At 39.7% G+C, this 24,436-nt stretch overlaps 2 protein-coding genes across 2 annotated transcripts; one reads left to right on the top strand and one right to left on the bottom strand.

The window, feature by feature from the left end:
• Positions 1 to 12,514: 12,514 nt before the first annotated feature.
• On the bottom strand, positions 12,515 to 15,627 carry rhov (ras homolog family member V). The gene is made up of 3 exons (XM_060866089.1): positions 15,272 to 15,627; positions 15,089 to 15,147; positions 12,515 to 14,158 (listed from the first exon to the last, which is right to left on the bottom strand). Exons 1-3 carry the CDS (start codon positions 15,498 to 15,500, stop codon positions 13,712 to 13,714), a joined length of 735 nt encoding a protein of 244 aa, XP_060722072.1. The 5' UTR covers positions 15,501 to 15,627; the 3' UTR covers positions 12,515 to 13,711.
• An 814-nt stretch (positions 15,628 to 16,441) lies between these two features.
• Positions 16,442 to 23,169, top strand: vps18 (VPS18 core subunit of CORVET and HOPS complexes). The gene is made up of 5 exons (XM_060866088.1): positions 16,442 to 16,830; positions 17,459 to 17,600; positions 17,756 to 17,847; positions 18,151 to 20,021; positions 22,034 to 23,169. Exons 1-5 carry the CDS (start codon positions 16,728 to 16,730, stop codon positions 22,760 to 22,762), a joined length of 2,937 nt encoding a protein of 978 aa, XP_060722071.1. The 5' UTR covers positions 16,442 to 16,727; the 3' UTR covers positions 22,763 to 23,169.
• Positions 23,170 to 24,436: the final 1,267 nt, after the last annotated feature.

Here is a 24,436-nt window from a genome sequence, read left to right as displayed (position 1 = left end):
TTTATCACACACACGCATGTTTAACACACACACTCACACACTCACACACACCCATACACATGCACACACACATTTAATACACACACATATTTAACACACGCACACACACACACACACACACACACACACACACACACACACACACATTTATCAAGTCAAGAAGAAGTCAGAGCTAAGGACTTAGTAATTTAGTCCTAGATACATAAAGTGTATCTGTGCAACCTGGTGCAAACAGTACATCACAAGACAAACAAGACAGACAAGACAGTGCAGGACAAAAGACAGTGCAAACAAAAAATTACAAGACAATACAAAAAAAGACAATACACAAAAGACAATAAACAGAAACAGCAGTGACCAGTGTAAATACTGAATGTTCAGTGTAAATACTGTATGTTCAGTGTAAATACTGTAGGTTCAACAATATTACGTGTGCAGAAATACTGGAATGAACACTGTGTTATAGCAGCAGTTACCTGAGATATTGTAAAGTAGTAAACAGTTTAACACACACACACACACACACACACACACATACACACAGCTCTTCTCTAGATGAATACCAAGAAATTTGGTGCTCCTGACGATCTCTACAGATGATCCGTTGATGTTCAGCGGAAAGTGGTCGCGCTGTGCTCTCCTGAAGTCAACAACCATCTCTTTAGTTTCATCAACATTAAGAGACAGGCTCTACACCAGGCAGTTAGCTGTTGCACCTCCTCTCTGTATCCTGACTCGTCGTTCTTGCTGATGAGACCCACCACGGTCGTGTCATCGGTGAACTTGATAATATGGTTCGATCTGTGCATTGCTGCACAGTTGTGAGTCAGCAGAGTGAACAGCAGTGGGCTGAGCACGCAGCCCTGAGGGGCTCCAGTACTCAGTGTGGTGGTGCTGGAGATGCTGTTCCCGATCCAGACTGACTGAGGTCTCCCAATCAAGAAGTCCAGGATCCAGTTGCAGAGGGAGGTGTTCAGTCCCAGCAGACTCAGCTTCTCAATCAGGTGCTGACGGATGATTGTATTGAATGCTGAACTAATGTCTATGAACAGAATTTGTATGTAAGTGTCTTTATTGTCCAGGTGGGTGAGGGCTAAATGGAGGGCCGTGGCAATGGCATCGTCCGTGGAACGGTTTGGACGATACGCAAACTGTAGGGGGTCTACAGACACATCGTTATCACACACGTTTATCACACACACACACACGCATGTTTAACACACATGCACACACATTTAACACACATAAACACACACAAATGTTTAACACACACACACACGTTTAACACACTCACACACGTTTATCACACACACACACACACACATGCATGTTTAAAACACACACTCATGCACACATGCACAAACACGTTTAAAACACACACATTTAACACACACACACTTTTAACACAAACACACATGTTTAACACACAAACAAAGACACAAAAAAAACAAATACACGTACAAATACACACACAAACAAATACATGTTTACTAAACACACACTTTTAACACACACACATGTTTAACACACACAGAGAGAGACACACACTTTTTGGCTCTGAGTTCTGATTGTAAACAGATGATTTTCCTGTTCCTGAAGTGTGCCGGAGCTCAGAGACAGGTGTTCAACCTGCAATCTCATGGGAACAAGAAGACACTTAACCCTGAGGCTCTTTTCCCTCAACACACAGCCATTTGACACTCTGTCTCTCACTCTGTCTCTCTGTCTCTCTATCTATCTCTCTGTCTCTCTTACTCTCTCTCTCTTTCTCTCTCACTCTCTTACACTTTCTCTCTTACTCTCTCTCTCTCTCTCTTTCTCTCTCTTACGCTCTCTCTCTCTCTCTCTCTCTCTCTCTCTCTTTCTCTCTCTCTCTCTCTCTCTCTCTCACTCTCAATGTTATTTATTAGCTGTGTTTTGCTTATAAACTTCCTTTAACTTTTTCCCGGAACATTTCTTCTCATTCAGTTTCCCAAACTTGAGCGCTGAACAATGTATGAGATAAGATTAGTGAAAAGAGACAGGAAAAAGTTTTACTGACAAGAAAAGTCACTTCAGTGATGTTTAAATCAAAAGTCTGTATAATAAACAGCAGCCCTTTAGAAAATGCTGTAAAATGAACGAGACTAAAATAAAAATTAAAGTCTTTATGTTTGACCTAATGATTCACAACAACGTGTAAAATAGATGCATATTATTACAGATAATCTGCTGTTATAGAGAATTAATCAACACCTTCTGACCAATCAGCATCCAGGATTCAGGAAGTAATTAATGAGATTTATATCTGTAGACATTTTAGGGCAATTTGAATATTGATAGATGCTATTAAACACACACACACACACACACACACACACTCTCTCTCTCTCTCTCTTTCTCTCTTCAAGTACTTTTTTATGCAACATAAATCCATTAAAACACAAAGCTAGAGTGGCAGTAGGGCATGCTGGGAATTTTTAGGCCATGTCGTCCATGATCGATGTTTCAGGGTGGTGCAGAATTTAGAAAAATAATCAATGATGTCGTGCTGTGACCATTAAGTGTTTTATTTACTTGAATGCTCCACCCCTTGCTGCAGCATTCAGATAATATAACCTAAGCAGGGGGCGTGGCTTTGTTTTTTTTTTTTGTATTTGTATTTGTTAGAAGTTTTTGTTGAAGTTCAAACAAGCTCCTTTATAACTTGTAATGAAAGGTGGAAAAAAGGTGGAAAAGTGCTTTGTTATTATTAATAATAATATAATATAATAAATACATCAAATATGTATATTGTTGTTCAGAGCTGCATCTGATCCCTTCTAGACGTCTGAGTTTGAGGAAGCGGATGTTCATACAGTCACACAGCATTTGTCTTGGCACACGTACCGTGTACACACTAATAAAGTGTGTGTTCTTCCAGTTCGACCGGCTCCTTCACCTGGGCTGTGTGACAGGGAAAAGAAAAAGGCTTGTTGAGCCGGTCAGGTCAGCAGGAACTGTTTAGAAACACTCTTCTTTACTAATCAGTCTGAGTGTGATGACTGTTTTCCATTATTCCTGCACACACACACACACACTTGCATGAAGGTTATCACAATGCAATCTCATCTCACACGGCCTGGAATAGTACACAGAGAACACAGAGCCATGAGAACTGAGACAAGGAAATGTGAGAATTTCTGGAAAATCAGATTTGTTTTGTTCAACGCATGACTTCACATAACAATAACAACAACACCAGCAACAGCGACATATTTCCTTTTTTTCCACTGTTTTTTCATTAATATTAGTGCTTTTTCCCTAACAGAACTATTTTAACGTGAGTGAAAACAGCAGAAATCTTGGTTTTATTTACTTTCCAATGAGTTTCTTTTGCTCACTGATTGCTGCATTTATGGATTTCAGCAGCATAATTATATAAATATATTTTTTCTAATAAAGCAGATGACAATTCAGACAGATGCTGCAGTTCTTTTTTTTATATAAATATGGAAATACTTCTCTTTGGTTTTAAATAGGTAGGATGAGGAAGATAAGATGTAAATAACTCTCAGTTGCTCTCAAGCTCTTGACTTCCCAGAAAACTAAACTGAAAGTTTTTTAAAACAGTTCTGAGCTTTAGGTTCCTTAATTTTTTTTCTCTTCATTATTTAATAGACTTCTTCTCAAGTGAACAGCAGAAACTTCAAGGATTTATTTATTTTTTTTTGTTCTGATGGGTGCCATTACTTTTTCACAGCCACAACAGCAGGGTGATTTTTAAAATGGAGGATTAAAGGAGACATAATTTCTTTTTAAAAGTATGCGACTGTCCTGCATATTTTACAAACTTGAAATGAAATGAAACCTTGAATACAAAATTCAAAACTTTAAATTTAAGCTTTTCGTGTTTTTTTAAACATTGAATCAAAAAAAAAACTACTTTTCTCTTTTTTGCATTTTACCCTTAAATGAACTACCAGGATGACTTTAGCATAGAATTCATGCTAAAAGGAAAATAAGAATCCTACTGATTTAATCCTGAATTAATTAAAAGTAATCATTTACTTTTACTTAGTCATGTGATGAACAAGGTTTTCATTCACATGGAAAATTCTCATGAGGCGAAATCGCCTAGAATGTCTGACTGAATGTGTTTTAAATCAATTTTTCTATTTCTCAGTTTCTTGTCTAACCAATTTAGGGGTGGAGCTTCATCCAAGCTCTATGTATGATGTCACAGAATAGGCTTAAACCACGACTGAGATAAGAGGACGATATTGTGGCATACAGAAATTTGCATGCTAAGCTAGCCTGCTAGTGACACTGCTGACTAAACAAAGGTTGCTATAGCAATATTATATTTTGACATCATATTTGGCTGATAAATAAATAAATAAATAAATAAATAAATAAATAAATCAGACAGAAAATAATGAATCCGTTAAATATACATTCTGAAATCATGAAAGCCAAGTTGTGAGACTGTGTACTAATTTACTAGCAGTTAGATTAGCTAGCAAAACAGCTGCCTAGCTGACTTATCTAATGCTATAATTTCATTATAATGATGAAATTTCTATTACACAACTTATGAATTCGCACCGATTGTCCTTGCTGTGCATGAGGTTTTTTCTTTAGCACAACATTCCACGCAGTCTTTAGTGTTGGTGTAAAATATCCACAATGTTGAGACAGAAACATGATAAAAACAAAAGAGTCTTGCTGTTTAATAAGCTAGCTGTAAGAAGAGATACTTCCTGGAACATGAAATATTGCATAACTAGCTGGCTTTGATCCTGAACTTCAACAAACCTGCTGGAAAAGTGAAAGCTGGCAGTTTGATGGTTTTGCAGTGTTGACTGGCAGAGAGTTTAATGTCAAGCTGTTCCTATTTATGCTGGAAAATATTAAGAGATGCTGAGATGCTTTAATTCATGTTTAGCTGTGAATTAAGACAAAAGACTAAACAAAGATATGTAAAGATCTGATACTTCAGATCGTAAAGATATTCAAATGTCTGGGGAAAATAGATGTCTTTCTTCACTGGATTTAAACATGGCTTTGGTAGGGGATGTCCCTACTGGATCTGATCAAAGTTTTGTGAGTCTAAAGAATGGTCCTATGTGGCTGATTGGATGATCTCCAAAAGACCATTCTAAATGACCAAACACACTGTACTAAATGACCAAACACACTGTACTAAATGACCAAACACACTGTACTAAATGACCAAACACACTGTACAAAATGACCAAACACAATGTACTAAATGACCAAACACATTGTACTAATGACCAAACACACTGTACTAAATAACCAAACACATCGTACTAAATGACCAAAAAACAATGTACTAAATGACCAAACACACTGTACTAAATGACCAAACACACTGTACTAAATGATCAAACACATTGTACTAAATGATCAAAAAAACTTCTAAATGTCCTAACACACCATTTTAATGACCAAGCACACTGTTGTAAATGATCAAAAAAAAATTAAATTACCAAGCACACCTTCCCAAATGACCAAACACACTGTCCTAAATGATCAAACTCACTGTTCTAAATGATCAGACACAGCATTATAAATGACCAAACACAGCATTTTAAATGACCAAACACACAGTACTAAATTATCAAACGCACTGTTCTAACTGATCAGACACAGTGTTCTAAATGTTCAGACACACTGTTCTAAATGACCAAACACAGCGTTCTAAATGACCAAACACACTGTACTAAATGATCAAACACAATGTACTAAATGATCAAACACATTGTACTAAATGATCAAAAAAGCTTCTAAATGTACTTATACTTCTATACTTCTCACTGATACTTTTGTGATCCGCAGAGTTTTGACAAGTTTTATAGCCTTGATATTGTTTCTTATTCAAAAGTGGTGACAGAAAAAACTCAGCACCCCCAACCTGAAACCTCTTCCCACGCCCCTGTCACAATCACATCATAATCAAAATGAATAATTAGGCTTAAAAGCAAATGTATATGTAAGGGAATCAAGTTTAACAATTACATGTACATATATATATATATATATACCTACAGTTTTGATCTTAGGCTTTTCATTAAGTTATTTATTTCCACTATAACACTTGTGTTCCTGATATTATTGCATTTAATGAGGCCTCATTGTATTTATTCTTACAATAGATTCCAGATGTGGTCAAGCTACAATTTTTTGACTAAAACTAGACTAAAATTAAAAGAATTTTAGTCGACTAAAACTTGACTAACAAAAAAGATATGTGAATGACTAAATATGACTAAAACTAACAAGGACATTTGGCACAAGACTAAGACTAAGACTAAATTAAAAATAGGTGACGAAATTAACACTAGTTGTAAATGATCAAAAAAAAATTAAATGACCAAGCACACCTTCCCAAATGACCAAACAAACTGTCCTAAATGATCAAACACACTGTTCTAAATGATCAAACACAGCGTTCTAAATGACCAAACACTCTGTTTTAAATGATCAAACGCACTGTTCTGAATGATCAGACACAGCTTTCTAAATGACCAAACACAGCGTTCTAAATGACCAAACACACAGTACTAAATGATCAAACGCACTATTCTAAATGATCAGACACAGTGTTCTAAATGATCAGACACACTGTACAAAATGACCAAACACACTGTTCTAAATGACCAAACACACTGTACTAAATGACCAAACACAGCATTCTAAATGACCAAACACACCTTCTCAAATGACCAAACACACCTTCCTAAATGACCAAACATATTATGCCAAATGATCAAACACTCTGTTCTAAATGACCAAACACACCTTACCTAATGACCAAACACACTTCCCTAAATGACCTAATACACTGTTCCAAATGACCAAACACACTGTTATAATGGCAGGTGTTCTACTTGAAATCTTTTCTAAAGGGATCCAGCAATGGTTCCTTTGTGTATAATATGTAAACATGAAAGAAATACAGTTTATTAATATAGTCTTGTTGAATGTTTATTCAGAAGTAATGAAAAAAGATGGTGATTGCGGGCCAGTGAACTCTGAGCTCATCAGATGTGAATCTTTATTCCAGACTCATCACAGAGTGTAAACAAGGCTGAATTCACAACATAATTCTCTTCTCGTGGGATCCCGCTGGTTACTGTTAGCATCTTGTCTTCACTTGTCACTGTATGACTGTGCCAAAGTCACCCTGAGTCACATCAGCATGTGTGAGAAAAGCAACACCCATCCATTCCCAGACAGTCCATCATGATCAGACCTATCAGAGCTCCTGCATGCAAATCAGCCACGTTTAATACATCGTTGGCAGCATTAACCTAATTATACAGTTATCTTGGCTTTCTGTGATTATAACTAGCTCTGAGACTATTGTTTATTACAGCAAAGAAAAAAATTTCACTGTATGTATCATGTGATAAGCTGAACCTCTGTCATGTTGACTAATTTGTCAGTTGCTCAACCCGCTTGTTACTCAGTGTCAGGCTGTATGTGCAGGATGACACACATACACTTACACAAACACACTCACACACACACAGATCAATGGTCATCCAGATATCCTTACAATAACCAATCCAATCAGACCTTAATGAGACGGTGGAAGATACCGGCATGGCTCCGCACTGGAGCTTTGAAGTGATTATTAGCTCATCAGGTTTGTGACAAAAGCTGCTGTTTGTAGGGTCAGAAGTCAACATGCTACTTTAATACCGTTCACATAGGCAAGTAAACACTGATATATGACTCACACTATGATGTCATGTAAAATAAGTTATTTGGAGATGCAATCCCATGAACTTTGACGTATGTATGAACAATTAAACACACGCACATACACAGTGTATGAACAGTCACTTTTCTCAGTGGTTAGTTCCTACTAAACATGGTCCAAAGAAGGACAACTGGTGAACCTTCACCAGGCTTATGGACACTCAAGTTTCAGTGATGTGAGTTAGGAGAAAATGCTGGCTGATTAAAAGGTGGCAGAACATACAGAGCTTAGCAGGATTCATGTGGATGATCCTTTCACACGTCCTACCTACCAAGTACACCACTTCATGGCATGTCCACTGTGTTCCCATAATGGTAGCAGCCTCTTTCATTAGGATAATGCTCCCTGTTTGGAATGCTCTGGAATGGTTTGAGGAACATGAAAATGAATCGAGAGTGTTTGTGGGGGTCAAGAGCTCTGACCCATCAAGGCATGGACTCCACGATATCTTTCCCTGAAGGTGACCCAGGACGTCTATCAAAGTAAATATTCTTCTTACACCACAGCAATTTGCCAACGATTACAATATTTTTTCATGAACGTACAACTCACATTTTTTCTATTGATAGTTACAAACAATGTTCATGAAGCAAGTTACTTCCTGTTCTTACTGACATTATAGCAGCTATAAACAGTCATCTTATCACCAGCCTCTTCTTTTTCATGTCATGAACTTAAAAAGAAAAAACCCGCCTGTGACGTTACTGATAAAAAAGTAAAGAAGCATAAAAACTCCTCTGTCCTTGAGCTGGTGAAAAAACTTACTGACTGTTAAAAAGCGCTGTATAAAACATCCTAAATAAACCTGGGCTACTGTCAGAGCTGCTGTTATAGAGAATTAATCAACACCTTCTGACCAATCAGAATCCAGGATTCAGGAAGTAATTAATGAGATTTATTTTTGTAGAAATTCTTAGAGCAATTTGAATACTGATAGCTGCTATTACACACACACACAGACACACACACACACACACACTCTGTGTGAACTGAAAGTGCGACAGTTTATAAGCCACACTCATCGAAACTGGGGATAAGTCTCTGCTGTTCGGCGGTTACAGGAGTGAAGCATCGTTATTGCCTGAGGGCAAATCCAGAGACAGCAGCTGGGAGACTTCGCTGTCGACACGTCACATCACGAAACTCAGATTACAGAGCAGATTTGCTGTTCTTCTAAAACACACATCAAACACTTTGTGTTATTTTATATAACTTACCAATAAATTCTGATCTTATACATACAAAGGTCAAACAAAAAGCTTCACAGTAAACATGCCACTCTGTTCTGATTATTATTATTATTATTATTATTATTATTATTATTATTATTTGTCTTGATTACCTAAAAGTTCACAAATAAACATTTCTGATGATAGACAATCAAAATCAGGATTATATTATATTTTATTACAGGGTTCCTGCGAGACAAAAATTTACTATAAATACTCATTTTAAAAAATGCTAAATAAATGAATGACACAATAAATCTACATTATATCCAAATGCAAAAGTTTGCATCCCACAGAAAACATTTTTACATCTCGTCTGAGCATGGGTAAAAGAACAATGTAGTAAAGTTACTTATTAATTGATGTTTTTTTGAATGTTAATATTAAATACAATGCACCGAGTTATTTATTAAAATGAAAGTCATTAGGATACGTTTACATAAATGTGAATAAATTTAATGACATCATTGTTGCTGTTTAACGTTAATCACTTCATAATACAACTTTGGATTATTAAACTCGTTCTTCAGGCTCAATTAACAGGTTAACAGTTAACGACTGCAAACTTGTTTAAGGTGTTTAAGGTGTTGTTCCTCAGATGTTTTCTCTTGTATGTTCTGAGATATATTTTCTGCAGTAATGACCTGAATTATTCACCTTATTTTGGATCATTTCGTAAACCCAGTACGTGCAGTAGCTTTTGGTGAGTGTGCACAAACTTTTGCACTCGACTGTACCTTCAGTTGGTTTTTAAGATCTTTGATTCCACAGTGCTGCTTAATTATGGATTCTGATTGGTCAGAAAGTTAATTCGTTTTCTATAAGAGCAGCTCTACTACGTTATTGTTTCCCTGGTAACAGATCGTTCACAGCTCCACAAAGATGTGTGAGATGGTGAAGTTTTCTGTAATATCAATAGACAGATAGATAGATAGATAGATAGATAGATAGATAGATAGATAGATAGATAGATAGATAGATAGATAGATAGATAGACAGACAGACAGATAGATAGATAGATAGATAGATAGATAGATAGATAGATAGATAGATAGATAGACAGACAGACAGACAGACAGACAGACAGATAGATAGATAGAGAGATACAATAGATAGATAGATAGATAGATAGATAGATAGATAGATAGATAGATAGATAGATAGATAAACAGTCAGACAGATAGATAGATAGATAGATAGATAGATAGATAGATAGATAGATAGATAGATAGATAGATAGATAGATAGATAGATAAACAGTCAGACAGATAGATAGATAGATAGATAGATAGATAGATAGATAGATAGATAGATAGATAGATAGATAAATAGATAGATAGATAGATAAATAGATAGATAGATAGATAGATAGATAGATAGATAGATAGATAGATAGATAGATAGATAGATAGATAGATAGATAAACAGTCAGACAGATAGATAGATAGATAGATAGATAGATAGATAGATAGATAGATAGATAGATAGATAGATAGATAGATAGATAGATAACAGAGAAACATTAGTGGGATGAGGCCTGATGCAGGATGACATCAGTGAAACTCGGAGAGTCTGAAACTGGCACAGATCCAGAGAAAGCGCTGCACTGTTTAGCTTCAGTCCTGGGAAAGGAGGCGAACAAAGCGGTGAGTAACCGTCCCTCAAACCACAAAGTGAGAGGAACACCTCATTGCTCCTGGGAACCTGAACCTGTCAGGCCTGGTCTGTGTTGCGAAATATGTAGAGCACAGTATCAGGACAGGTGTGTGTGTGTGTGTGTGTGTGTGTGTGTGTGTGTGTGTGTGTGTGTGTGTGTGAGAGAGAGAGAGAGAGAGAGAGAGAGAGAGAGAGAGAGAGAGAGAGAGAGAGAGAGAGAGAGAATATCTCAACACAAGATCTTATCAATGTTTAACAGAAAAACAATAACAAAATGGCCTTTAATTGGTGCATGAATGCATATTTTTTACAGTAAATTTCATCACTCCAGTGAGCACAGTGCTCTGATAATGAGACCTCTTTTACATGAGACAATAGCCTTTCATATAGTTAAATATATCTGAATAGGACATGCTCTCTTTGTGGGTGTGGGTGTGTGTGTTCTCTTTACACACTAATCTGCACCAGGAACTATCTGCAGAAACACCTCCAAAGAAGTTCCTGATAGAAAGAGTCACACGTAACGTGATACGCTGCAACGTGATGCAACGCTGTGATACGAGTTATTATTGTGCAAGCTGCTTGATTTCTGTTCGTATTCAGTCCTTGCACATCCTGTACATCAGGGAAAAGTGCCACAGAAACCACAACACACCTCATGTTTCATATCTTCTGGTCTGAGTTTGTGTGTGTGTGTGTGTGTGTTTGAGCAGCTTAAACAATCTATACTCAAATAACTCAGACCTGCCTCTGTCACATTAGATGTGATCTTCTCCTCATTCTCCTCAAGCACAAGCTTTATTTTTTTTTTTTTGACTCACTGTAGAATTCCTTCCAGCTCATTCTCATCTGATCTTCTGAAAAAAAATTACGTTAGCGTTGCCATAGTAATGTGGTGTGATATAACCAAGGGAAAAGGTCTTAAATGTTTAATGTTTACAGAAGGAGTCACCAGAGTTAGAGGTAAAGCTTTAACTTACCTTCAGGACTTTTTCTGACTTCTGGGTTGCATTTGTTTTTTGGGGGGGGTGCTTATTTACTTGAAGATAAAGATATTAAAGTGATTCTAGTGAGGGATGATGGTGACAATTTATAGCTGCTATAATGGAAGCACCCCTTTTCCACCAAGGCAGTTTGAGTGCTGGTTCAGAGTCAGAGCCTAATTTAAAATTAGTTTAAAGCACCGGCTCTGAACCAGGAAAAGTTTGCTGCTCTACACTTAAGAACCGCTTGCGTCAGGGGCTGGGGGCGGGGTTACTGTGACCACCAAGACAAAAGAGAATGTCGTTAGGGCCATTTTTAAATCATTTTAAATCAGGACTTGCCGCGTTTTGATGCCAGTGTAGGTTCGCAAAGCCATGAGCATTAACAGTAAAGCAACATCTGCCATTGTTGATGTTGTGTTTGTGTTTGCTGCTGCTGTGCTAACGTTGCTGTATAACGTTGTATACAGTGACATTGGCTCTGTGATGGCTCTCTAGCCGATGGAAAGGCAAACCGGTTCTTATGCCCCAGGTGCTTGTTCAGAGCTAGTGCTGGTGCTGGTTCTAAGTTGGTTCCACTGGCGAGCCTTCTTAGAACCGGTTTGCCTTTACACGAGCTAGAGAATGATAGAGAAAGCTTTTGACACTTGTTTATACTCTGGGTTGTTGATCAGAAGGTCGGGGATCAAGCTGCCACCACTGGGGCCCTTGAGCAAGGCTCCTAACCCTGTGTCATGACCCCAAGCACTAAAGCTAGGATGTGAAGAACTAATTTCACTGTATAGGTAACACAAATAAAAGCTTCATGACTGTTTATTTAAGTGTTAAGTGCTTTTTAAAGCTACTAAAGTTTAAAAAACATAAGTGAAAGAAACACAGTGAAAAGCGTGATGTGATTTTTTACTTCACTTTATTAAACCAGCTCACAAAACACGGTGAAGACGTCCAGAGCAGATGAAAAAAAATAAAACGGACAACTAAATGGAGGAATGAATCAATGATTGCCAGAATGTCATGTATACATGTGTTTGTGTGCGTGAGTGAAAATTATAAGTCCTTCCTGCCTATGGCATTAAATCAGACTGTTTAGAATAAACAGCATTATTAAAGAGTCTTCCACAAGAAGCATAAAGTTTAGTGTTTTAAACAAACAGCACTATTTTACACGACGGTATCAAATGTACACACACTGAGTCGACAAATCAATGCAGGGTCTCGGAGATAAAGAGAAAGAGTGATGTAAAGCCCAGGATCCAAGCCAAAAGGCACTGTGTGTGTGTGTGTTTGGTACTTAACAGTATTAGTGTTAATTGCAAACAGCTATGTGAGTGATTGAGTGAGTCTTATAAACTAATAACGAGTGGAGATCTGAACATCTCTGTTCTGGGGAACGACTCCCCCATTGGCCTGAGATTAATTAGCAACACAATGACCACGCTGGAGATGTTGCTTGGCTGAACAAACTCAATCCTGCACTCGTGAAGTCGCCGCTTAATTGTTCAAAAGGAGCCGTCAGGAATACGGGTCACGCCGTAGCTCGCATATGAAAAGTCCCGTCTGACAACATAGCGCTGAACACAATGAGAGTCGGGGTTTAACCCTTTCAGCTCCTCACACCAGGCTGCAGCTTTTTTACCCTCCCACACAATGCAAATTCACATCATTTACATACTGTAGATTTTACTCCTATTTCCTCCTGAATGATTTTTTTAACACGCTGTAGATTTTCTATGCATCACTTTCATATCAGATCGATGCGCTCGCTCTGATTGCTATGAGGAGTGAGTTTTCTCTAAGGAGATTGAAGGAGTCAGGATAGAGTCCTGAACCATAATGGAAATAATTCAGTTGAAATCGCTTCAGGAAGTGCTGTCATTGGAAAATAATCAACCACAGCGCCCCGACTCAGTACTTCCCCTTGTGGCTCTGTTAATTTGCCTCACGTGCGTCATGATGTAACAATTCCAAAACGGTTCTTGGTGCATTTGATGTGTTCTACAAGCCAAAATGTAGAGATCATAACACGCGTCACGTCCAAAACCATCCAAAAGCAATAAATAATAAATTACAAAAGAGTTTGACCCACAGGATCAGACGAAGCAGAAGAACTTTTTCCAGCTGCATTTAGAAAACGCTTTAGCGCGTCTGTCCGACAGTCTCATCTTCTTGGCCTTCCTGGCCTTGTGTTTGATGGCAGCGAAAATGGCGGCATCAAAAGCCTCCTTCAGGTTCTTCTGCGTCAAAGCCGAGCACTCCACGTACTCCGTAGCCCGAATCTTCTCTGCCAAGTTCCGAGCCCGAGAACTGAGCACGGGCTTCACCTTGTAGCGGTCCAGGTCGATGAGAACGTTGACGTCCAGCAGGAGGTCCGACTGAGTCCCGACCAGGATGATGGGAGACGTGGGGTTGCACGAGCGGATCTCCGGGATCCATTTCTTGGTGATGTTTTGGAAGGATGTCGGGTTGACCACGCTGAAGCACAGCAGGAAGACATCCGTGTGGGCGTACGACAGCGAGCGGAAGCCGTCAAACTCCTCCTGAAACACAGAGATGATGCAGAGATAAGAGTCCACACATTCCTTTACACATTTTTTTACATTGTTAGCTGACGTGTCGCTCACAACTTAGCAAGTGATAACATCCTGAATCTAGTCCCATTAATCAAAAGGTTAACTGCTTTTTCCTGCTATAAGGTTACAATAAATAGTAAACTATTGAGCTTTTGTAAACTTTGTAGAACGACATGATTAAGGAACGACTGAAAGCACATGAAGACTCCATGTGCTCGTAATTAATCTGTGGGTTGGATTTATTTTTAATCTGAAATCATTTTAAATTGGATTTAAATTGGATAAAAGACTTTTTACTATTTGAAAGACTCTTTTTCTCACTTACTTACTAAGCTTTGACTTAGATATTAGAGTCAGAAAAAAGTACATTTACATTTTACAAAAAAGCAGAAAAAAGTACATTTTATATAAAAAAAAATAAATGTAGTTTATATGTTTCCATTTTGGATTAAATAAACAATAAAAAAATTCTGAAATATATTATAGTATAGAATGATAAGTGGCATGTTGGTAATCTTAATGTTACATATTTAAATAATTATTTTAAGACGTTAATATATAAATATAGTTTATAACGTGTATTTTCTGTTGGAATTAATTACGTTTTAATTTATCATTAAAACTGACAAATAAAAATGATAAACCGATCTCCAGGCTTCTCTTGTGGATTAAATCGTCTATAAAATTATTGGTAAATTCTATAAATATTGTAATATACAATACAATTAGGAAACTCAGCAAGGTAAAAAAAACACTTGATTGCAAAACTAATAAATATTATTTGTTTTAAATTATATATATATGTATGTATATGTATATATATTGATTATGTCAGCTGGAATAAATGAGTTATAAAGTGTTAATAATGTGGTTTAAGATCAAAACAGGATTCATTACCTGTCCAGCTGTGTCCATCAACTGGATCCGCACAGGTGCTCCATCCACCTGCACTTGTCCTGAACAAGAAGAAGAAGAATTAGTAAGTAAATATATACTTATATATAAATGCAGACTTGTATATAAATATATACTTATATATAAAATATAAATATATATATATTGTGTAGTTGATTTTCTTACCTGAAAACACGTCAAAAGCGGTCTGTTTGTAGTCAGTGGGATACCCGTTGTTGGTGTAGCTGATGATCATACTGGTTTTACCCACAGCTCCATCTCCCACCAGCATGCAGCTGATCACCGGCTCCTGGTCCGACTCCGGCGTGCCCGCGCGCGCGTGCTCGTGCCCCTGGTCCACACAAACGGGCGGAATTCGGGCCTCTTGGTAGAAATAATCCATTTGGGGTGGCATGTCCAACACCGGAAATCCCTTCTGTAAGACCACTGAAGCTGAGTAAAGCGGTCAGTGTCACCTCATAACTCTCTCACACACAACTCTCACACACTCACACACAACTCTCACACACACTCTGAGCTAACACTCTCTACCCAGGGACTCATTTGCATAGCCACGCCCACACGCCCCTTTATATAACGTCACTGACTTCTTGTTTTCATTTATTTTATATATATATATATATATATATATATATATATATATATATATATATATATATATATATATATATATAAGATACAGATAAAATAAAATATACATTTATTCGTCCCACAATGGGGAAATTTCTCTGTTACAGCAGCAAAGAGAAAGAAGATGCAAATATATAAAAAGAATAGAGACATAATATAATATACAGTATATACACATATATTATTCATTCATTCATTCATCTTCTACCACTTATCCGAACTACCTCGGGTCACGGGGAGCCTGTGCCTATCTCAGGCGTCATTGGGCATCAAGGCAGGCTTCACCCTGGACGGAGTGCCAACCCATCGCAGATATATTATTATTATTATTATTATTATTATTATTATTATTATTATTATTATTATTATTATTATTATTATTATTATGTATTTATTTACTGAAAACACTCGTATATACTAAATATAATATACTTTTCACATATATTAAAGATATATAATACATGCCTATAATATATGTGATATATAATACAGTATTTTAATGGTAATATATAAATTTATTTTGTTGAATTCTCTTCAGATGCAAGCTCTCCTGTGAATAAACATCAGCTTTGTATCGAAGCTAATAATAAACAACATACATAAAGGGAATTAAACGGTCACGTTGATGACGAGCTAATAAATAATTTAATGACTAAATGGCGACATCTAGCGGACGATTCGAAAAACCGTCCCCAGCTCCATCGGATCACGTGATTTGATCATGTGGACACGTCGCAGGCTGTCTTTCTGATTTGGGAGGCGTTTGTGTTTATATAAGCTTTCATTTGCGTTCGGTTTCTACTTTATTTCATTTGTAAGGCTTTAAATCTTTAGCTGTTTGTCGTTTGCTGGGTCTAAAAGGCCCATAAATGTGTAGATCCTGCTGTTTATCTCGCTGTTAGCTGAGGAAGCTAACTGCACGGTGGCGCTACAACCGGAAATGAGGATTATTTCTTTTTAAATCGTTCTTTAAGTCCGTATTAAAGATAAAATGGCAACTATTCTGGATGATTATGAAGACTCTCAGCTGATCAGACACACGGTTCAACCTGGACGACTTCCTGCGGCCAACATGATCGGGATAACGCACTCAGGTAAAGAGTCGTGACGTCACAGCGCAGCTAATCATGCACAACAACACATTAACATTATATAAATATTCATAAAATATACTTTCTCTAGGCTTCCTCTAAGCTAATAAATAAATAAATATCCCGGTAGTAATAAAATAAACTATAATATCTGAATTAAAAAAATATATTTCTTATTTTATATATAATTTGATGTATAATTGGTGGTGGTGGTAGTGGTTTTGTTCTTGTTGCCTCCATGACAGTCATTAATCAGGACGTGTGAAGTACAGCAGAGTCGTTTGGAATAAACAGCTCTGTTGTCTGACTGCTGATGAACAGAGGACAATCTTCACACTTCATGTAACATCTCTGTGATGTGGTGAACAGAGTAAAAGAAACCCAGCCCTATTAAGTTATAGCTATTATTCATGATTTATGCAGAAAGGACGTCAGGGTTGTTAGAAGTGTCTACGATTCACAGGCTTCATTTATTACCTCTCACACTCCTACACACTGATGATGGTGTTATAAAGGTGGAAGTCCCTCTCTCTCCCCCTCTCTGCCCCCCCCCCCCCGCCCCCTTTGTTGTCTCACTAACATCAAGAGAGAGAGAATACTTAGCTAATTTCTTTACTCTGCTTTTCTGCAGGATTTGTGAACGTGAGGCTGGAGGAAGAAAAGCCAATCTTCAACAAGCAGCGGATTGACTTCACACCTCCTGAGAAGATCAATCACTTTGCCGTGTGCAACAACCAGCTCTGTATGAGTCTGGGGAAGGACACATTGCTCAGGTAACGCGGTGCTTCTCCATTTCTATTGTTTCCATTGATAAACTTGGATTGGATTAGTTGTGGGATCAGACTCGATCTGTGTGTGTGATCTCTTAAGATGTTTGAAAGTGAAAATCTGTGCAGTTACAACACTGACTCTGGTGTTTGCGATGTAGGATTGATCTGGGGAAACCCGATCAGCCGAACCAGATCGAGCTGGGAAGGAAGGACGATTGTAAAGTACATAAACTTTTTCTGGATCCGACAGGTAATTATCCTCCCTGCTCCATCTCCGACTAGAGCTAAGCTGTGATCAGGCATATTTACATTTACGGCATTTAGCAGACACCCTTATCCAGAGTGACTTGCAACTGAGGGTTAAGGGTCTTGCTCAGGGGCCCAGCAGTAGCAGCTTGGTGGACCTGGGGCTCGAACCCATGACCTTCCGATCAGTAGCCCAACACCTTAACCACTGAGCTACCGCATCCCATTCATCATCCATATTAATGAATTTTACAAGCCTGAGCTACTTCAGCTTACCCTATCCATGCCTGTTTCTGTTGTGTTGCAGGATCTCACTTGGTGATTAGTCTGACCACGAGCGAGTGCGTCTACCTGAACAGAAACACTCAGAAGGTTCGCAGCCTCTCCAGATGGAGGGGGCACTTAATAGAGAGTGTGGGCTGGAACAAGATTTTAGGCAACGAAACAAACACCGGACCGATTCTGGTCGGAACGAGCCAGGGTATAATTTTTGAGGCAGAGATCTCTGCTTCAGAGGGTTCGCTCTTTAACACCAACCCAGACCAGTACTTCAGGCAGGTTCATTCCTTGGAAGAGGACGGAAAGCCGGCGCCGGTCTGCTGCCTAGATGTGGAACGTGGGATCGAGTCGAAGTACTTCATCATCGCCACCACCCGCAAACGGCTCTTTCAGTTCGTCGGCAAGTTAGCCGAAGGTTCGGAGCAGCAAGGCTTTAGCTCAATCTTCGCTCAGAATCAGGATATCTTACCCAGCTTTCAGGAGTTTCCCGTTAACATGGGCTACAGTGAGATCGGCTTCTACACCTCCAAGCTCCGCTCCAGCCCTAACTCCTTCGCTTGGATGATGGGAAACGGGGTTCTGTACGGTCACCTGGACTACTCTCGGCCCGACTCTCTTCTCACCGACGTCCAGGTCTGGGAATACACACCAGACATCGACTTCAGCTACAACAAGCCCATCTCCATCGTGCTCACCCAATTTCATTTCCTGCTCCTGCTCCCAGATCGCGTCAAGGCCATATGCACCTTGAACGGGCAAGTAGTCTACGAAGACATCTTCCCCGATAAGTACGGCCTCCTCAAAAAGATAATCAAAGATCCCGTCGGCGGACTGGTCTGGATCTACACCGAGAAAGCCGTCTTCCGGTACCACATCCAGAGGGAGTCCAGAGACGTCTGGCAGATGTACATGAACATGAAGAAGTTTGACCTGGCCAAAGAGTACTGTAAGGATCGGCCGGAGTGCAAGGACATGGTGCTCGCCAAGGAAGCGGAGCACTGGTTCCAGAACAAGCATTATCTTGAGAGTGCAAAGTGCTATGCGCTGACTCAGAACTACTTTGAAGAGATTGCGCTGAAGTTCATCGAAGCCAAGCAAGAAGAAGCTCTGAAGGAATTCCTCCTGCGGAAACTGAACAACCTTAAACCCGGAGAGAAGACCCAGATCACGCTCCTGGTCACCTGGTTGACCGAGTTGTACCTCAACCGTCTCGGGCAACTGGAGGCGGACGAGGAAAACAGTGCCCGGTTTAAGGAGATGCGTGAGGAATTCCGTCGCTTCCTGTGTAGCAGCAAGCACAAGGAGTGCTTCTACAACAACCGGAGCACCATCTATGACCTCTTGGCAAGCCACGGCAACGTAGACGACATGGTCTATTTCTCCGTCATCATGCAGGACTATGAGAGGGTCATCTCTCACTACTGCCAGCACGACGACTACGCCGCGGCGCTTGACGTCCTCTCCAAGCACTGCGACGAAAAGCTCTTCTACAAGTTCTCCCCGGTGCTCATGCAGCACATTCCAAAGCAAGTAGTGGACGCCTGGATCCATATGGGCGGCCGACTCGATCCCAAGCAGCTGATCCCGGCACTGGTGAACTACAGCCAGATTGGCAGCACGCAGCAGATCAACGAGACCATTCGCTACATGGAGTTCTGCGTCAACGAACTCAGCGTGAAGGACGAAGCCATCCACAATTATCTGCTGTCGCTCTACGCCAAGTACAAGCCCGATTCTTTGCTGTGGTACCTCGAGCAGGCGGGAACGCATGCCTCGGAGATCCACTACGACCTGAAATACGCCTTACGCCTCTGTGCTGAACACGGCTATCTGCAAGCCTGCGTGCTGGTCTACAGGATCATGGAGCTGTATGAAGAAGCTGTGGATTTGGCCTTGAAGGTGAGAGAGGGTTCTGGGTCACTGTAGCTATGGAGGGAGAAGGAGAAGAAGAAAAATCACAAAGAGCTCATAAAACAAACAAACAAATAAATAAATATTTATATAAATAATAGCAAAAATTTGATTTTTCATGCTCTTTTGTAGCTTTGAGATTTCTTAACCTGGCTGTTTTCACTTTATATACTCACTACATGATGTATGAGATCAATAAATCATTCATTCATTCATTCATTCATTCATCTTCTACCGCTTATCCGAACTACCTCGGGTCACGGGGAGCCTGTGCCTATCTCAGGCGTCATCGGGCATCAAGGCAGGATTCACCCTGGACGGAGTGCCAACCCATCGCAGGGCACACACACACACTCTCATTCACTCACACAATCACACACTACGGACAATTTTCCAGAGATGCCAATCAACCTACCATGCATGTCTTTGGACCGGGGGAGGAAACCGGAGTACCCGGAGGAAACCCCCGAGGCACGGGGAGAACATGCAAACTCCACACACAAGGTGGAGGCGGGAATCGAACCCCGACCCTGGAGGTGTGAGGCGAACGTGCTAACCACTAAGCCACCGTGCACCCCATCAATAAATCAAATCAAATCAATTTAATTTTTAGTGTTAATATTTAATATTTTAATTTTAATGTTAATATTTATTTTTAATGTTTTTTTTCTAATTATGTTTGTAAAAAAACATTTTTAGAAAGATTTATTTCTTTTTTTACAATTTTTTTAAGATTTTTTCTTAAGTTTCCTAAATATTTATTATTTTATTTTAAATGTGTTTTTTTATTTTTATTCATTTTAATTATTATTTTTATTCTTTACTATTTTATTATTATTTTTTTTTTTAATATATTAAATATATTAACCTCTTGAGACCCGAATGTCCTCATATGAGGACATATTTTCTCACACTTCATTGTCTATATATATTTATTGTACCAACCTTATATGAGGACTGTTAGGTATAATTCTTTTGCCAAACTGCTTCCTTGAAAACACTGATTAAATTTATAGTTATCAGCTATGAACTAGATTTGTAAAGTTCGTCACGACAAACTTTGATGTTGGCTTTGATAAGGCAAGTACTGTATTTGCAAAGGCCGGTGCTTTTTGGAGGCAAGTGGACATGTGTCAGTGTTACTTTTGGAGGCAAGTGGACATCAATCTTGTGAAATCTAGTGGAGTGCTAGGGTGACAAAACATTTGGAGGCAAGTGGAGACGAGCATGTGACATCATCCAAAAACCTGTGACGCAATTCCCCTCCTTGGTCTGAGTGTCACATGCTCATGTTGTGCAAATGTATTATTTTCATGTGACATCACATGACGTCACGTGACGTCATCAGAATACCCGTGAGGAAGTTCCCCTCATTGTTGTGAGTGTTTTGATGTCACATGTCCATGTTGTAAAAAGTTTTTTGATTTTGCATATTTTGGAGGCGGGGCTGCGGCACAACCGGAAGGCCAGTCGGTGCACCAATTTAAAAGTTTGTTCAGAGTATCACCCTAAAGGAGCTGGCCGAGTTTGGTGTAGATAGTTCGAAAGCTTGTCGAGTTAAAAACCTCCAAAGTTTATAATGGGAGTCTATGGGGGAAAAAAAGGCCATTTTGAGACCCGGTACCGGAAGTACCGGTACTCAGATCGCTTAGAAAAGTAATAGCAACAAACTTCAGACCGGGGTCTACAACATATGCGAATTTGATGCATGTGGCTCGAAAGCCCTAGGAGGAGTTACTCTTGATAATTTTTTGTCTAAGCTTAAATAGGAAAACAAAATGTTGGCTTCTACAAAGCCAACATAATTAAGAGAAACAGTCAGTAGAAATTGTAATGTACACAACAGTAGCATACAGGTCTCAGGAGGTTAATATATTAATGATCTACTCACGTCGTCCTGCTCTCGGCGATGTTTAGTTTGATTTTTGTAAACGTCCAAATTTAAGGAGGAATAAAATGCCCACATGTATAATATATATTGTGTGTGTGTGTGATCTCAGGTTGATGTGGATTTGGCCAAGTCGTGTGCTGACCTTCCTGAGGACGACGAGGAGCTGAGGAAGAAGCTGTGGCTGAAAATCGCCCGTCACGTGGTTCAGGAGGAGAAAGACGTGAAGAAAGCGATGAACTGTCTGTCCAGCTGCAACCTGCTAAAGATCGAGGACATCCTGCCTTTCTTCCCGGACTTTGTGACCATCGACCACTTCAAGGAGGCCATCTGCCTCTCGCTGGATGAGTACCACCATCACATCGAGGAGCTCAAGCAGGAGATGGAGGAGGCCACAGAGAGCGCACGGCGCATCCGCCAGGACATCCAGGAGATGAGGAACAAGTACGGTGTGGTGGAGTCTCAGGAGAAGTGCGCCACCTGTGACTTTCCCTTACTCAACCGACCCTTCTATCTCTTCCTGTGTGGACACATGTTCCATTACGACTGCCTCTTCCAGGAGGTCACGCCGCACCTCTCGGCCTACAAGCAGAGCAAGTTGGAGGAGCTGCAGAAGAAGCTCGCTGCCACCACCCAGACCACCAAATCTCGCCACAGACCCAAGGAAGAGGACACCGTGAGCCTGGGGAAAGGCCAGGGCAGCCGAGAGCAGATGAAATCAGACATCGACGACATTGTGGCGTCCGAATGCGCGTACTGCGGCGAGCTGATGATCAAATCCATTGATAAGCCTTTCATCGATCCGCACAGATTTGAGGAAGAAATGTCCAGCTGGCTCTGACACCGATCTCTATAATATCATCTGTAACAGCTTAGCTGCCCCAATCCCAGCACTCTGTACACGCACCAACATTTCAGCTTTTAGCTCTCACAATCCCTGTGTGTGTGTCTGTGTGTGTGTCTGTGTGTGTGTCTGTGTGTGTGTCTGTGTGTGTGTCTGTGTGTGTCTCTGTGTGTGTCTCTGTGTGTGTCTCTGTGTGTGTCTCTGTGTGTGTCTCTGTCTGTGTGTCTGTCTGTGTGTGTGGGGGGGTGTCTTACTAACTACTGACACGAGAAGCATCAAATGCTTTTACAGTTTTTCTGCTAAATCCTAAATGCTATTACTTTAACAGTGCCTCTGTGTTTGAAGGCGGAACTGCTTTAACGTGTATCACACTGCTTTACACCAATAAACTGTACAGCATTGTGTTTCTGCCTCAGTACTTTATCACCAGAATCATCGACCTACTGAACGTGTCTGCAACATAAAACACAAGTCATCTCTTATTTCATTTAACTCGACTTCTTAATATTAGTCGTATTTTTTATTTATTTATTTTTATAGAGAATTATAAATTTTCTAATAAGATGATTATATTATTTATATAAATATGTATAATAGTATAACATCATTATTAAAAGGTATGACGTTCTTATAATAATATGCATCATTCATTCATTTTCTACCGCTTATCCGAACTACCTCGTGTCACGGGGAGCCTGTGCCTATCTCAGGCGTCATTGGGCATCAAGGCAGGATTCACCCTGGACGGAGTGCCAACCCATCGCAGGGCACACACACACACACTCATTCACTCACGCAATCACGCAATCACACACTACGGACAATTTTCCAGAGATGCCAATCAACCTACCATGCATGTCTTTGGACCGGGGGAGGAAACCGGAGTACCCGGAGGAAACCCCCGAGGCACAGGGAGAACATGCAAACTCCACACACACAAGGTGGAGGCGGGAATCGAACCCCGACCCTGGAGGTGTGAGGCGAACGTGCTAACCACTAAACCACCGTGTCCCCACAATATGCATCATTAGTAGTATATTTCATTCATTCATTCATCTTCTACCGCTTATCCGAACTACCTCGGGTCACGGGGAGCCTGTGCCTATCTCAGGCGTCATTGGGCATCAAGGCAGGATACACCCTGGACGGAGTGCCAACCCATCGCAGGGCACACACACACACACTCATTCACTCACGCAATCACACACTACGGACAATTTTCCAGAGATGCCAATCAACCTACCATGCATGTCTTTGGACCGGGGGAGGAAACCGGAGTACCCGGAGGAAACCCCCGAGGCACAGGGAGAACATGCAAACTCCACACACACAAGGCGGAGGCGGGAATCGAACCCCCAACCCTGGAGGTGTGAGGCGAATGTGCTAACCACTAAGCCACCGTGCCCCCTCTAGTAGTATATTTATTAATTGAAAATAATTAATATTTGTATTCGGATAAGTGATAGAAAATGAGTGACATTGAGTGAGTAATATTGTATTATATATTAAAATTTGAATAATAAAATTATTAGTTCTATGAATATATAATAGACAAATTCTTAGACTTTTTTTAGTGTAGTGGATGAGAAAAACAATATAAATATTAATATTTTTCAAAATAACTATTATTATTATTATTATTATTATTATATAATGTTTTGATATAGTCCT

This window comes from Tachysurus vachellii, chromosome 3 (genome assembly GCF_030014155.1).
Source record: "Tachysurus vachellii isolate PV-2020 chromosome 3, HZAU_Pvac_v1, whole genome shotgun sequence".
Taxonomy (NCBI): Eukaryota; Metazoa; Chordata; class Actinopteri; order Siluriformes; family Bagridae; genus Tachysurus; species Tachysurus vachellii.
Note: the sequence above shows the minus strand (reverse complement) of the source record. Positions and strands in the feature narration are given on the sequence as shown.